Source organism: Nymphalis io, chromosome 5 (assembly GCF_905147045.1).
Source record: "Nymphalis io chromosome 5, ilAglIoxx1.1, whole genome shotgun sequence".
NCBI lineage: Eukaryota > Metazoa > Arthropoda > Insecta > Lepidoptera > Nymphalidae > Nymphalis > Nymphalis io.
Window position 1 is genome coordinate 9,926,625 of NC_065892.1, and position 16,360 is coordinate 9,942,984.

At 31.1% G+C, this 16,360-nt stretch overlaps 1 protein-coding gene across 2 annotated transcripts; it reads right to left on the reverse strand.

The window, feature by feature from the left end:
- Nucleotides 1-224: 224 nt before the first annotated feature.
- On the reverse strand, nt 225-15,258 carry LOC126768732 (cuticle protein 8-like). Of its 2 annotated transcripts, XM_050487008.1 has the most exons (5): nt 15,135-15,258; nt 13,335-13,499; nt 9,802-9,898; nt 627-866; nt 225-346 (listed from the first exon to the last, which is right to left on the reverse strand). In XM_050487008.1, the coding sequence occupies exons 1-5, from the start codon at nt 15,144-15,146 to the stop codon at nt 264-266; spliced, it is 597 nt and encodes a 198-aa protein (XP_050342965.1). In that variant the 5' UTR covers nt 15,147-15,258; the 3' UTR covers nt 225-263. The 2 variants fall into 2 exon arrangements, with proteins under 2 accessions (XP_050342965.1, XP_050342964.1); XM_050487007.1 differs by lacking the exons at nt 9,802-9,898; nt 13,335-13,499; nt 15,135-15,258 and adding exons at nt 2,851-2,947; nt 4,492-4,637.
- Between the last annotated feature and the right edge of the window lie 1,102 nt (nt 15,259-16,360).

Consider the following 16,360-nt stretch of genomic DNA (forward strand, 5'->3'; position numbering starts at 1 on the left):
AGTGATAGTTCAAGTGACAAGTCACAGCCAGTTTCGCTTTGAGATACAAGAAAGATCGGCTTACAAAGGAACATAATCTCTACAGTTATTAAACTGTATAATATTTTTGAATAATTATTTTTCTTTCTAAATATAAAATAATGCAATCTAAATAGAAAATAAAAAGAGTTTTTAAAATCATTTTTGTGTAAAAAGCAAGATATATTTATTTTCATATCACATATACATTCTTATAGCTATAAAAGTATTATCACAATAAAAATTCAGCGTTTGTAAAAGTGGTTTGAAGGTGCATCTAGTTCGAAGCCGTCGTACTCTGGAAATTGGCCACCAACCTTGGAATACACTATAAAACAAAATACACTATACATAACAATGGGAAAACAATAGTGTTACGGCATGTTAACTGACGCTAATTAGATATTATATCTGCTTGTCTTGTGACTAAATTTTTTATACTTTTGTTGTTTTTGGATAAGATTTTGCTCATACTCATATTACAAATTAGTATATACATTAAAAGAAAAATGTTTTTTAATTAATTTTATAGAATATTTTTAATGAAAATTTAAAATAACAGTTAACAATAGATAACATAAAAAGTTTCCTAAAATATGATTACTCACAAAATGGTGTCGGTGATGCATAAATTTGTTGCGGCACGTAATGACTCGGTATTTGAACAGGCACAGGCACAGGTTTCGCAACGTACTGTACGATATTGGGTTGTACTGGACGGTGCACTTTTGGTTGAGGGTGAACACTAGGTCCTACTTTTGATACCACTGCGTTAAATCCGTGAACAGGATCCGCCGTATAGTCCACAGTGCGTATGGAACCATCGGGCTCAACTAAGGAATATTGACCTGCAATTCGGAAATTATGACGTTAATAATATATATATATATATATATATATATGATGTTATGTGAAAAATTTTGAACCACGTAAAATATCTGAACTACAAAAAATTTGATTGATGGTTTAAAAAGCGTGGAAAAAAATAAAAGAATGATGTATTTGTACTTGTCAAATTAAAATAAAAAAAAAATGTTTTATTAATAAGAGAAGCGTTTCACTCGCTTATTAATTGGCAAAAATCGACGATCGATGTTGTGAAAATAAACTCCTCAGACAAAAAAAATCGGCAAAATTAACATCGGCGTATTTTTTGTATTATTTTAAAAATATTAAATAATATTACATTTTAAAAATATATAATTTATTTTTTTATTTTATTAAATTTTTATAAGTTTTATATATAAATAATAAATGTTGTAATAAATATGAAAACTTTAACCTCCAAAACGTCGTTTTAATGTATGAGATTATAATTATCAATTAAACTTTACCCCTTAGGGTCCGTTCACACAGACCGGCTCGGAGAGGAGAGCAGATTTTTATCACGTTGGAAACAGTGTTTTGAGTGATTGTAGTAAAGTTTATTTTTGCATTTGCACCTTTTTTGTCATTAAAAATGCCTGAACGCGCTTCGTGTGAAGTAATAAAAGGAGCCGACCGGCTCCGCTTGCGTGCTCTTTCTCGCTCGCACCCGCTTTCAGATCTCTTCCAGCCGGTCGATGTGAAATAGTTGGCGGCTCCGCTCCGGCCAATTCCAAGCGTATACGACCCGGTCTGTGTGAAAAGAAAAAAGCAGGCCGATGCTCTCCGAGCCGGTCTGTGTGAACGGACCCTTAATCGTGTACTCGTGTAGACAATAGTGCTCATTACTGTTGATTATGGAAAATAATAATGGTGCAACAAATTTTCTCAATCCCATGTTTCACAGTCATTAGTGGATGTTTCTACTAACAAAACGCTAATGACGGCATAATTTTCAAACAATACTCGTTGTTTAGAAATTGAAACTTGTTAGTATAGACGGAGAAAAATCTTAGCGTCTTGTGCAATTATAAATTGAATATTCGTTTGAAAATGTTTTATAATATAAGAATGAAGAATGGAAGTGAATACTACTCACAAACACACTTACATGTGGACAAGAAAGCTGCTTCACCCGTATTATAATAAAAATTAATCTCTCTCCCACAAACACACACATATTCTTGCTGAAATTTAACTATATAAACTATTATTGTTATAGAATGTTTAGATTAAAACATGTTGCACATAATAATTTTATAACCTAGCGAGGACTACAGTGCTACACCCACCTGATTGGAATTAAATTCATTTGTACAAACCCAGGTGTAATATTTAACTACTATTTTCAATCTCTATTATGAATAAAGATATATTATTATTATTGTTAAAATTGCAGTATTATAGTAGCATTTTAGATTAGTTTTTTCCTTTTATGTTTTACCAAGTATATGGTGATCTTATATAGTATTACACATTTTATCTTATTAGTGGGTTGAAAACATTGAACGTCTTTGTAATTTGTATTTGGAACATAGAACCTTCGCTCTTTTTTTAAGTCGGTCTATATGAGTAAAGTAAATTAAGTAATTTACTGTACTAAACCAGCACTATGAGTTCATAATACAAAATGTAATCGTTAATATATATATGTATATTTTTAATATTTAAAAAAAATACCCTGCAATGCTATTCTATAAGATTTCTCACTTCATTTCTCAACCATGAAATGTTGATAACCGATTTACTGGGATAAGGTACGATTTTGGTATAGTAATAATTTTAAATAGATACATACATTGTTCATTTGTAATAATAAATTGTTTTGCAATTATTGGTTTTTGGTCTTATACTATCCTTGCTGTATGATATATTCCGTATTGAAATGAGTATTTTAATGATAAAATATTATTTCAATTTAAAACATAAAAATACTTGAGTATTTTTTTTATTTTAAATTCTCATTACCTTTAACGACCTCGCCGTCTCGCGTTTCGTGCTGCGATTTGATGTCACCAGTCGTATGATCGGCCACTCCATAGTTGAATGCGTATCGAGGGTGATCCTAAGCAATGCAATCAAGGACTTATTATAAAATATTAATTACTGACTTATAACCGCAGGTTTCATACGTTAATTAAAAGTAATGATTTGTGTATTTAATGTCAATTAAAAAAACTTATCTATGACATATATATATATATATATATATATATATCATACTGATGGGCAAATTATATTCTTAAGGAAGGTTTAGAGCTTATTCCACAAAGCCTTGGAAATAGCTATTACATTTATACCATGAGTATAAATGTGGCAGAATTTCATCCGGCATTATGTGTAGGCATATAGCCGAAGACGATATAATAATCAAAAATGGATATGATAAATCAGCCATGTCCGGATTTGATCTTCGGTAGATCATTTACATGAAAATATTTCCTATATTATATGATGAAATATAAAAATATAGTACTAACTGTAATAAACTAATATGTTATACAATAAATATGTTTTTTTCAATGTTTGTTATTTTAACATATTGTATTGATAGATGACTAATATACTACAGACAGGTATATTCTTTTTGTTATGTTAATGGTATGCAGACGAGCATGTGGGCCACCTGATGGTAAGTGGTCACCAACGTCCATAGACATAGGCATTGTAAGAAATGTTAACCATCCCCTACATCGCCAATGCGCCACCAACCTTGGGAACTAAAATGTTATGTCCCTTATCCCTGTAATTTCACTGGCTCACTTACCCTTCAAACCGGAACACAACAATACCAAGTACTGCTGAAATTATAGTACTGCTGAATACTATTCTGTATGAAGCTGCGAGAAATTACTTTGGCGCCGTTTCATTTTAGCGGTGCGTTTTGAAAGACAAACCCATATGTAATATACTAACAATTTAACACTAACAAAGAAAGAATAGAAAATATAGTTTTATAGTTTCTAAATAATATGTAAGCAGTTAATTTTTAAAGTAATAAATATTATTCTAATGAAATTGTTATTGTTTAAATGTTTACGTAAGTACCCATTACTTAATTATTTTTTTTAGTTTTTCTAGTTTTGTATATTTTTTTATTATTAAGACAAAGTTGCTGAATCGAAATTATTCAAAATTTAATCACGTTTCCATTCGATATCATCATTTATTGTGATACGCCGCGAATGAAAAATTCTCTCGAAATTACCTAAATACTCACATAAAAGCCCTCATTACCTATAAACTCACAAAATAGCATAAAAATAGATAACCCTTCTATAAAACACATTTATTGATTCAAAAACTTTACTTAATAATGACATTATCTGACCTTATTGAAAAAATCTGCGATTAGTTCCGAAGTTAATAATTTAATCACTTTTTTCTGATTTGATTTATGGACTGAGTAAATCTGGTAAAAAAATAGTTTTTTTAACGTTATATTTCATACCAGATTGATTCTAAGCGGTGGCCATAATTTGAAAACGAAGAGATATGTTAAAATTTCAACTCCATCCAAAGATCAGACCACAACAATATAAATTTGAAATTCGAATGAATTGTAACTGGATGCATAAGTTCTAATAATAATCAACCAAACGACCTTACGTCATAGTATTGGTATCCCGGTTCATACACAGGACTGAAAACGGGGCTAAGTTTCGGTCTCGCCTGAGCACACGCGATCACAAACGCAAACATTACACAAAAACACCGGCACATATTATAAGCAAACATCCTAACGTCCGTATCACAATACGTTTGTTCCCTGAATAGCACAATAGAGGGTTCACAGGCCTTTATAAGTGGCCTTAGTAAAGACAGCCTTGGAGCTGGCCGAATCTGAAAAGATGTTTCCTTATGCTCCTGCGTCTAATTGAGAAAACTTTCGCACGGTACAATGACGTCGTATGTAAATTAGATTGCAACACTTTCATGGGAGCCGTTTACAAGTACAGCGTACAGGTTGATATTTTGTATGAATAGGTCTATGGTCTTTTCAATTTGATTGTATTATAGTTTTACATAAGTCTTAGTCGGTACATAATATTTCCTTTCATTCAAGGATGACAAAAAACAATGTCTATATGTCTTTTCAATTAAATCACATTTATAAAAAGGATACCGTGACCGAAATATAAATTTATATTAATAAATAAATCATTAAACATTATTCGCCAAAAAATTAAACAATAAAGTTAAAATTATCATAAGAAATATTGGAATAAAATTGGAATAATGGTGCTTATAATTTATTTACAAGTATCTATGGATGTATGATCACAGATCCTTGCATATCTCGAATTTTATATTCGAGATATGCAAAATAAAAAATAAACCATGTTTTCGAGAGAATTGTAAAAGAATAGACGAAGTTAACACAATATATAAACGCTTAATTTTTTTAATCATCTTATTTTAATGTTCCAAAAAAAAAGTAATCATTTATGTCCTAACGAAATGCCTTTGAGCTAAATCGAATAATCGAAAAATTCATTGTAATAGAGGCCTCAATTTCACCAGAGTTAAACGGATTTACGCTCCTAGTAATCCTATTTACGTGTGAACTAAAGCAATCCGTGATTACTGAGTAATCACTCCTCGATTAATGATACGCTAAGCGATACCTAGGGAACGGTAATTGATAAAGAAAATTAGGAAATAATGTTCTTGTGTTGTGTGTACTCCTGAGATTTTATTTACAAGTGCTGTAATATATTTTATTATATGATGATGAAGATGTACAGTACAGTACTGTATTCTACCAACCCGCATTGGAGCAGTGCGGTGGAATAAGCTCCTCAAAATGGAGAGGAGGCCTTAGCCCAGCTGTGGGACATTAACAGGCGGTTACTGAGGAAGATGTCCTCCTGCTTAATTTCGGTTATTCTTTAAGTAGAGTAGTCATCTGTGCGTGACTAATTATAGTGCAAGTGTGTGCGCAAGCATAAAAAGTGAACTCGAGTCTACTTCCTCACTCTCATAAATAATCTGATGGGATAGCAAATCTGACACAACCGGAAACAGTTCAGGCGCAGGACCAATGTCTTTGACCATGCCTTTGACCATGCCTTCTGAGGTTCGAGCGTATTAACATTGCCAACCTCCATAATTTTCCAAATCTCTACTGTGCCTTTCTTGACGGTAAAATCCAATATTTTTTTTAATTAGCTCGATGTTGTAGGTTGTGCCCTGATAAAGTAACCCTACTCTTTGGCTATGACTTTCTTTGTCTATACTTTACCAACAAATTCAAATGCATTGAACAAGTGAACTTTAGCACCAATTTTAAAATCCTCTCAATAAGCGTTTAGTTATTTACGTGTTAAAGTGTTATATAATTTAATTAAGTCAGCCTCAGTGTTTTTTTATAGTATAGATAGGCGGACGAGCATATAGGCCATCAAGTGGTCATTAACGCCCATAGACATAGGCATTATAATGTAAACCATTGCTTATATCGCCAATGCGTCACCAATGTAATTACACTGGCTCACTCGACCTTCAAACCGGAACACAACAATACCAAGTACTGCTGTTTCGCGGTAAAATATCTGATGAATGGATGTTACTACCCAAACGAGCTTACACAAAGCCCTACCACCAGTAATAAAAAAGACGTGAGCTAACCTGCACGTGTCATGGAAATACTGGGGCATGTATGTTCATTGTCAATCAACCCGTATTGGAGCAGCAAGGTGGAATAAGCTTTGCAGCTTATTTCACAAACAATGCCTCTGTAACTTTGTTTGTTAATAGTGTATTTAATATAAAAGTTCGTTGGTTAGAATATATCGAACTATTGTTAGCAAAAATAATCATACATGTGTAGCTGTATCAGTGGCGAGAAATATAATTTCCCTTACATGTATTAAGATATTTATTCCAATTGTAAGCTCAACGTTAACTTTAATTTATTGATTTTTTATCCTCATTTTTCTATCTATACTAATATATTATAAAGAGGTAAAGTTTGTGAGGTTTTAGAGGGTAAACTCTTGATCTACTGAACCGATTTTGAAAATTATTTAACCAATATAAATAAATAATAGAAAGCCAAATTAATTGTAATTGTTGTGTCATATGCTATATATTAACCCGAAAAATGAAAAGACTTTTTCGTGATAGTCGGATTTTCAAAGTCGGAGAAAAAACGGCCGAAAGAAAACGTTTTTTACGAACGCTGCCTTAACGATGAGAGATATATGATTGAGTTCTAGAGAACAGTTGTAAAGCTTGATAGTGCCTATATATGGAACCGCCAACGTGTCGTAATCAAACCAATATTGAGCGATATTTCTATTAGACGATTTTTTTATAAAACGTCAATCTACTTAGAAATAACTAATCGAACCACAATCAATGTTTGCCGCCCAACGAAGTGGGCACGGGTCAGCTAGTCTTTAGTATAAGTGCCGTGCAAGCTAACCAATGCTATCAGCGCCATTGTTATAACGTACTAAAAAGAAATAAGTATTTAAATAATTACCTCGTCATACATCGGCGACCAAAGGCCATTCAGCTTAATGGCAAAATTTATTTTGACTTTGATCGATATTTCAAAAACCAAAAATTAACATTGTATAGATGTCAAAAATTTTTGTAACACTCAAAAAATGTTAATACAGGTAAAAAGTTCACTGTGCAAATGTGCCGAGGAAGACCATCGCAGTAGTTTTAGTGAGTTATAATACCACTCCAGAAGCAAGGCACCTTTCTGAAACTGCTTGAAAAAATAAGGTTCATTGATTACACCCGTACAAATTCACAATAGTAATTATGATAGATGACCTGTAGCGTAATCATTTTAACGTCATTTATCTTCAAGGCAATACAGTTTATTTGCTACTAAATCCATACGCTATTGTTATATTATTTCTACGTTTATAATCAATAATTGTGTATCGTGTGAAATTTTCAGTAAACAATACACATACAAAGTATTGTATGATAATGAGTGACGATTGTGTATGGAAGGAAAAGTTTAACACCCTTTGATACGACGTCACCACCCTTTGCATTCAGAATGCCGAAGCTACTTTAAAATCGCGAATAACAATTTGAAAATTGTCGTGACGTTTTTAAAGGAACTGAGTAATAATTAATGTTTGCTACTTTTAAGTCCATCTTCTTTAGCGTAACTATCTTTGCCCCGACTGGCTAAACAAAGGAGTAAAAATATATTATATTTTATAAGACAATGAAATATTATTAATTTAGCCATGTAATTAAGTATCTAGGTATAACAAGAAATAATATATATATATATATATATATATATATATATATATATATATATATATATATATATATATATATATATATTTCTTGTTATATATATATATATATATCAGCATTCATATATCAATTCTCAGTATTATTGTGTGACGGTTTCAAGGGTGTCAATGTAACTACAGGCACAAAGGACATAACATCTCAAGGTTGCTGGTGTATTGGCGATGTAAGGTATGGTTAATTTTATCTACAATTCCAATGTCTATGACTGGCGGTGATCACATACCTACAGGTGATCCTCTTACCAATCTATCTCAAACAATAAAAAATACATTAGCAAACTGTAGTGAAACAAATAAAACAATCATAAAAAATAAACAAAACAAAAACAACCTGTTCCAATTTCATATCATAGGCCATTTAGCCTTAAAAGTTCATCCACCACGAAGTTGAATTTGGAGATTGTGGTATTTGTAGTATTTGTGGTGTTTGAGTACATCGTGAACAATCTTAAATATGACTTCCCCCGATAGAAATGAGTGTTTTCGTAAATGAAACTAAATAAATTGGTAATTATTAAATATGAATAAAAAAAGGAAAACAATTTTAAAAGCACTTACATATTTTAATACGCAATTAAATAATAAAGTAATAACAAAATTAGATAAACATCCTAATATTATCCTAATATTTAAAACAAACAAAATAATTAATTATAATTTTATTAACAATATTATCAGGTACTTTGTGTAATATAACTTAAATACATAAATAACAAACACTTAAAAATAACGATGTAAGAGATCATTGAAAAAAAATTGATCTCATAAAATATTTAAAACAACGCACATTTCAGATTTTATCAGCGCATAGTTGAGATTTATTGCGTATCCGTTAAAAAATCTACATATTGCTGTATATTTAAAACGGATATAATTTCATAACCAAAGAAATCTGCAATGTGCTTACCGCACAAATAAAAGTCTAATTTTAATGAATGTGATGAAGATGCGCGGCTTCGTGGGCAGATATAGGGGCAGTCTTGTGAACTACCGCATTGAATCCGCTGTGTTTGTCAGCCGTGTAGTCCACAGTGCGAATTGAACCGTCAGGCTCTACGAGTGTGTATTGGCCTGTGAAAAATTAATAAAAATATTAGTAAGATGTCTGCGCAAAAAATAAAAAATAAATATAAAAATAAATATATATAAATATATAAATAAATATAAAATAAATCTGTAGCGCTTTTTTATTTTATTTTTCAACATATTTGGACAATTTTGACAACAATATTACACATGCATCAATCATATTCAAGTTGTTTCACTATATATTACGATATACATAATTGGTAATATTTTCGTGAGTTAAGCATTCTCTTATGTAACTCTTAATGAATTTCCGCTACACGAAGTATATGTATATGTAATATTTACATACACGTATACACATACACGTATGTAAATATTGCCAACTTACAAACTTCGAGTTCCTACTAAGATATTCTCACCGGAAAAACTTCATAAATTATCACTGGTCCTAATCAAGTTTTGAAACCAGGAGAGGAATTGGGGTCTGTAGCCTTAATAAAAAAAGCTTTTTTTTAGTAGAGGGAGAAATATTAAGATAAATATAATATATATAAGATAAGTCTTTACGTGTTTTATTATAACCAACGCATACCTTTAACGACGTCACCGTCTCGGCTCTCGTGATGAGTTTTGATGTCGCCAGTGTGAAAGTCGTTCACTCCGTATTTGAATACATACTTCGGGTACGCCTGAAAATATACATTGTTTTTAAAAATTATTAAAAAAAAACAATCGATATAAATGAAATCGTGTGTGACTCAGTACATAATATGTTTTACGCCAAATACGTTGGGTTTCATACAAATGATACATACATAAATGTTGCACTAAAAGTTGAGATTAAATTATCACTCTTATGGCGCACAATGACGTTCAGTTTCCAATAGACATCAGCTAAATTAATTCAATTGACAAAGAGCAAACTCGACATAAATTAATTCGAAAAGAAGAATCGTTAAAAAAAACAGATACATGCAGCTGAGGTACTGACAGCTTAAAAATGAAAAATAATTGAAATGCACCAATTTCAATTTAGGCACAATTGCAATTCAAAGTACATTTTAAAATTATCCTTAAAATCGGTAAACTCGTGTTGAGAAGCTTTGAACACATTAGACAATATAGCTAATTATATAAATATATATAACAGCAGAGACGAGATGGGTAGTTACATAAAATTACAGTATCTTTATTTATAGAAACAACTTTGATAAAAAGAAAGTACATACAGTGTAAAAGCTGTCGTATGATATTTATCGTAAGATCCACTTTTCCTTATAGTTTTAAAAATTATACGATTAAAGTATCGATATCATTGCAAAAAGTGAAAGCACTTAATCAAAACACTTGTATAATATATTAGTAACTACCTTCCTTCGTACTATCAGTCTTAAGCTATGAAATAGTAGCGTTTAATTTAACGTTAAAAATAATTAAAGCGCTTGTAATTAAAGTAAATATAACTGAAGTGAAATCACAAAAACAATTGAAGCGCTTGTTCTTTCAGCAATACTATTCTATAAGAACTCACTTCATTACTCAGCCGTGGAATGTTGACTACCGACTTATGGTGATATACTATTTTGATGCGTGTATTCTTAAAATGTTATAGTTGTTAAGGTCAATGTCGCTTATAACTTTCTGATATTTCACGATCGTTTTCTGCGGCGAGTTTTGAGTTTGATCTTACTGGATAACCCTACTGTACATATGTATGTACAAGCGTTCCACACGTCGAAATATGGAACTTAATTGCAATCTTTAAAATATATTACTAATTCAAACAAAGGTACATTGTATTTTATAAGAAAAGAATCATTATTTATTATAAAATGATAACATTGACTTGCATATAAACGTTGATTAGTAGATTATTAGTTAAAATTCTATCGAATGTCAAATCAATAATGACAGAAAGTGCGCCATCAGTGCTTAACTAAGCGCCCGCTAAGCAACATTTATAAATTAGGCCGTAAATGTGAAAAGTATAATACCTATTAAGTCAGTGCCTTGAGAGGAGACCGTCAACGTACAACGTGGAACTAAACGTTTGTCAGGAAGTACTTTTTTATCTGCTGGTTCCTGTTTACGGATTTTATTTACCTCATCTACCATGCAGTAAAACCTTATTGAGCTACAATTATCTATTGTTTAAATTTACGATCTAACAATGAGCGTCTTGTAAATAATCAACTCACATTCGTCGTGGTAAGATCTAAGCTAAGGCCACACAGCGAAATCAAACCGCGCGATTTTTATTCTGTGTTGCGTATTGAAACAAACTTACGTATAAATTTAAATTTTGTGATCATTAATCGTTTAATGATTATATTATATACTAAAAGTAAAAGTATTTACATAATAAATTAAATCTATTTTAGTATGATTTAGATATTACTTTTTTAGAAGACGATATTTAATTTATTTGTATACCACGCATTTAATTTAAAGCAAAATTTAGTTTACCTTGCAATATTCGATCAATGATTCGTATGAGAAATAAACGTCCACGTATACAAATCGATCGAATCGAAAAGTAAACGATTCATCTCGACTGATTTTCATTTACGTCGGTCCGTTCCAATGGCGGATTTTCTAACGTGTAAACACGGATATAGCAGCTTGTGGGCGAATACAAAAATAAAAACAATTCGTAATATACAACACATAACATTTTATAGAATGATCCCAGATATCGGTAATTCTCATAATAATTTAAAATGTATATTAAGAAATATTTTTAAGTCAAATGTTATCATCGATATATAACATAAAATATTCCGTCTGTTTCGTTCGGAATTGTAATATCTGCATAATATTTAAATAAATGTTACGCAGCATATTGCGCTTTCTTTTTTACGTTAAAAGTACATTCAAGTACTTACTCAACATGTTTTTGGACTTATTGTTTACAATAAGTATTACTGGTGGTAGGGCTTTGTGCAAGCTCGTCTGGGTAGGTACCACCCACTCATCTACCGCAAAACAGCAATACTTGATATTGTTGTGTTCCGGTTTAAAGGGTGAGTGAGCCAGTGTAATTACAGGCACAAGGGACATAAAATCTTAGTTCCCAAGGTTGGTGGCGCATTGGCTATAAGCGATGGTTGACATTTCTTACAATGCCAATGTCTAAGGGCGTTTGGTGACCACTTACCATCAGGTGGCCCATATGCTCGTCCACCTTCCTATTCTATAAAAAAAAAAAAAAATAACAGCCTGTTGATATCCCACTGCTGTGCTAAGGCCTCCTCTCCCTTTTTGAGAAAGTTTGGAGCATATTCCATCACGCTGCTCCAATGCGGATTGGTAGAATACACATGTGGCAGAATTTCAATGAAAGTAGACACATGCAGGTTTCCTCACGATGTTTTCCTTCACCGTCAACGAGATGAATTAAATAAACACAAATTAAGCACATGAAAATTCAGTGGTGCCTGCCCGGGTTTGAGCCCACGATCATCGGTTAAGATTCACGCGTCCTAACCACTAGGCCATCTCGGCATTCTTATTGTTTACTATAATCTAATGATATTAAGAGTAAGATATTAAAATATAGTCGAGATAGCAAGCTAATCGAATATTGCAGTTTAAAATCTAGGAATGCATTACAAAACTTCATGTGTTTGATCTGTGTTACAATTAGTATGGAGGAAAAGTTCTTCCAAATGCTTATCGAATCTTCTTTAAAAGAGAAAAAAACTATAAGAACGAGACGTATACATTTACTAAAAACGTTTCATTCGTTCATATAATTAGATCGGTTTTGCTTAACTCGAAAAACGCTCTAAACAAAATTTTGTAAAATATTTAACGTACTAATATAATTTAACGTACTTAATAATAAAAGAATTAAGAAATAAAGAAACCATATTGCACTTCTGTTCATCTTTGTTATAATTATCTTGTACACCTGACTTCAGGTGCGTGGTATTAGTTTTTTTTACGTGGTGATAGATAATTAAGTTATTGATTTGGAAATTATTTCAACTAATCAAGAATAAATCAAAATAGTTTCTTGTTAATACGTAACAAACAGAGTATATATACATACATATATAATATTCACAGTTATGAGCACGAATTCGTAACATTATATCTAGGACTATTTTGAAAGGTACTTACATAATAGTCGACATGTTCATCTTCAGGTATCTGATGATGCAGGTCGTAAGCAATCTTAGATTGAGCGTGAATATGGGTCGACGATGGTTGGTATTCCAAAGGTCTCAGGTATGTAAACACACGTCCATACACGCAGACAATTAATGCTGAGGCGAGAAGTACGCTCTGAAAAAGAATAAATAATAAATATACACGTGTGTAAGCTACGAAAAGCTTGTTCGAGATTAATTTTATCCACTATTATTATCCGGCAGATTAGAAAACAAAAAAAGGAATGAAGTTGTTTTTCTCCCATACAACTTCAATAAAAATTCATAAGAGTATTTCACATTCAATTAAAAAAAGCACTCTTTCGAATGGAATAAGAAGTGTTGCTTACAACAATTCAAAACTAATCTAAAGTGCGCAATATGTCAGGATGAACATGACGAAACCGAATTACCTATTTTACCCTTTAGATTTTCAAAGAGTTAATATGGTACTTTTGAAAGTGACATAAGAAAAGTAATGTAAATATTGAACACTCAAATAATAAAAAAAATCTAAATAATTCACAGGCCATGTACATATTCAGTTATCTTAAAAAACATAATAGCCCATTATTATATAACACTACACGCTTCACCATTATTCGTTGACAATGCGCTTTACAATTGATGTATTTTAAAGAAAAAAAACGTTATTTCAAATATGTTCCCAAGAACTTTCAATACTTATTATTATCGTTACATAATGATTATTGTTGATTATTTCAAGATCGTACTAAGCTTCCACACGAAAAAGATTTTTATAATTTTCAACAAACAATAACATTATATATCTGTATTTTTTCTGTATCTGTGTTTGATGTGTAAACATCTAAGCGCTCGGTACACGGTACTGAGACTTCGAGTGTCAGGCGAGTAAGGGTAAGATTTCAAACGTCAGATGACGTCAGCTTATGATTTGTTTTTTTTTACATCAAATCTCATGACTACATTAGCACTCACACAATGTTTTCTATATTTATATATATGCTTTATATATATATATGCTTTCATGCGAACTTTTTTGATAGAAAGATACTTTTAAATATAGGAAATAAAATGTTCAAAGCTGACACTAAAAGTGAAATTCTCAAAATAAACTAACGTCACATTACAAAAAATTTGGTAAGTTACGACGTCTATTGATTAACGGACTTAGACAAGTTACATATGTTTGAACAAATGCGTCGTTTGTAGAAACCTCAAAAATGTATAGATTATTACATAAGTATTTGATTTATGACGTGGCAAAAGATTGAAGAAAGAAATGCGATAGAAATTGCCTTGTCTGGAATCGAATTCATTAGTGAGGTCGCAGATGTTTGTAGATATTTACGTCTGTGCACGAGTCCGTAGACAGAGAGACTTCTCGATTTAAAAATAATATCCTATTATATATACTAATGAGGACCGCAAATAGCAGATATAACTTTATAATATTCCCCTACTTTACACGTCTCATGGTTAATTGATTTTTTTACACCAGTATATTGTCGAAGCAGAAGTTTAAAAATTATTTAACTAAATCAAGTCTGTAGTAATTAAATTTCTAATAACGTATTATGTAGCAACTTCTGTTATCTTATTAAATCACATTATGTTACTATTGCCAGTAATTAATAAATAGACGGTAATTTTGTTTGAATTTACTTGTTTAGAGTATTTTAATTAAGACTTATTTAATTACTTTTCATTATTAATTTAAAATACATATCTACTTCTTTGTGTATTTTTACTTTAAATTACCTTTATGTTAAAATGTTATTAATCTTACCTTAACGGCCATTATCAATAATTTCTATTAGAACCTCCTTAGAAGTAAATTCACAAAACTATATTGAAATAGTAATAAAATCCACTCGAGTCGAAGGCCTGTTGACGTGTGTATAGAGTGAAACTTAACGAAGAATATATATGAAAGCAGATAGGTAGAGCGAGTGGTGGGTAGCCATTGAAATATACGCACTTCAACTAAATTGTTTGTTTACAAAAATGTCATCACAACTCTTCTATGATTTTTTCAATGAAACAAAAGCTAAGAATATTTAAATCGTTTTAAATAATCCTTATTAGTTTAACAGATACAGAACCTTAGTTTTAATATTATGTATTAAATTTATTATAATGATTAATTAATTTAATGCGATATATTTTAGCACAGGCACTGCTGCAGGCATAGGGGGCATAACATCTTGATTCCAATGGTTTTTTGGGCATTAGCGATGTAAGTAACGGTGAATATTTCTTACATGTCTATGGGCAATAATCACTTACCATCGTGTATATTTGCCCGTCCGTCAACGTGCAAGAAACTCTTTTTTAACTCTTTGTCTCAAATAAATTACATTTTCATATATGTAATTAAAAGTATGTAATGAATAGCAATATTTATTCCATATAAGTATCCCGTATGGAAATTTCTATATTGTACAACTGAAATTATATACAGTTCAAATGATTGGACATACATAAGGCTCTATCAGTCCAATTTGAATAACTCTGTCCATTTTTTAATAACGGTTATGACTGCACTTTACCTATATTAGTGCAGAATTAATTTGTACATACGCCAATCAATGAAACTACATTCCGGTCAAACCTAAAAATACATTTAGTTATATATTTTTCCGCTTTCATGCTTTTGGCTTGCAATTTCAGTCTTTAATAATGTCTTTATTAGTAATAATGGAATCAACGAACATTTTAGTACCCCTATGTTTTAATAAAACTAGTATGCTAGTCAAAAGTTCAGAATGATATTTTTCACAAGACAACTTTTCTGTACGATTTAAATACGTAGTACATGAGTTCGTACGTACGTACATTTAGCTTATGCCTCATAAAGTATTTATATAAATTTGAAAGGAGTAATAAAAAAAAACTGATTTCTTTAAAAAAATAAAATATTTCCAATCAAATTTAGATTGGAAATATATCTATAAAATATATTCAAGAAGAAATTAAAGTTATAATGCAATCTTACGCTCTGATTATATCATG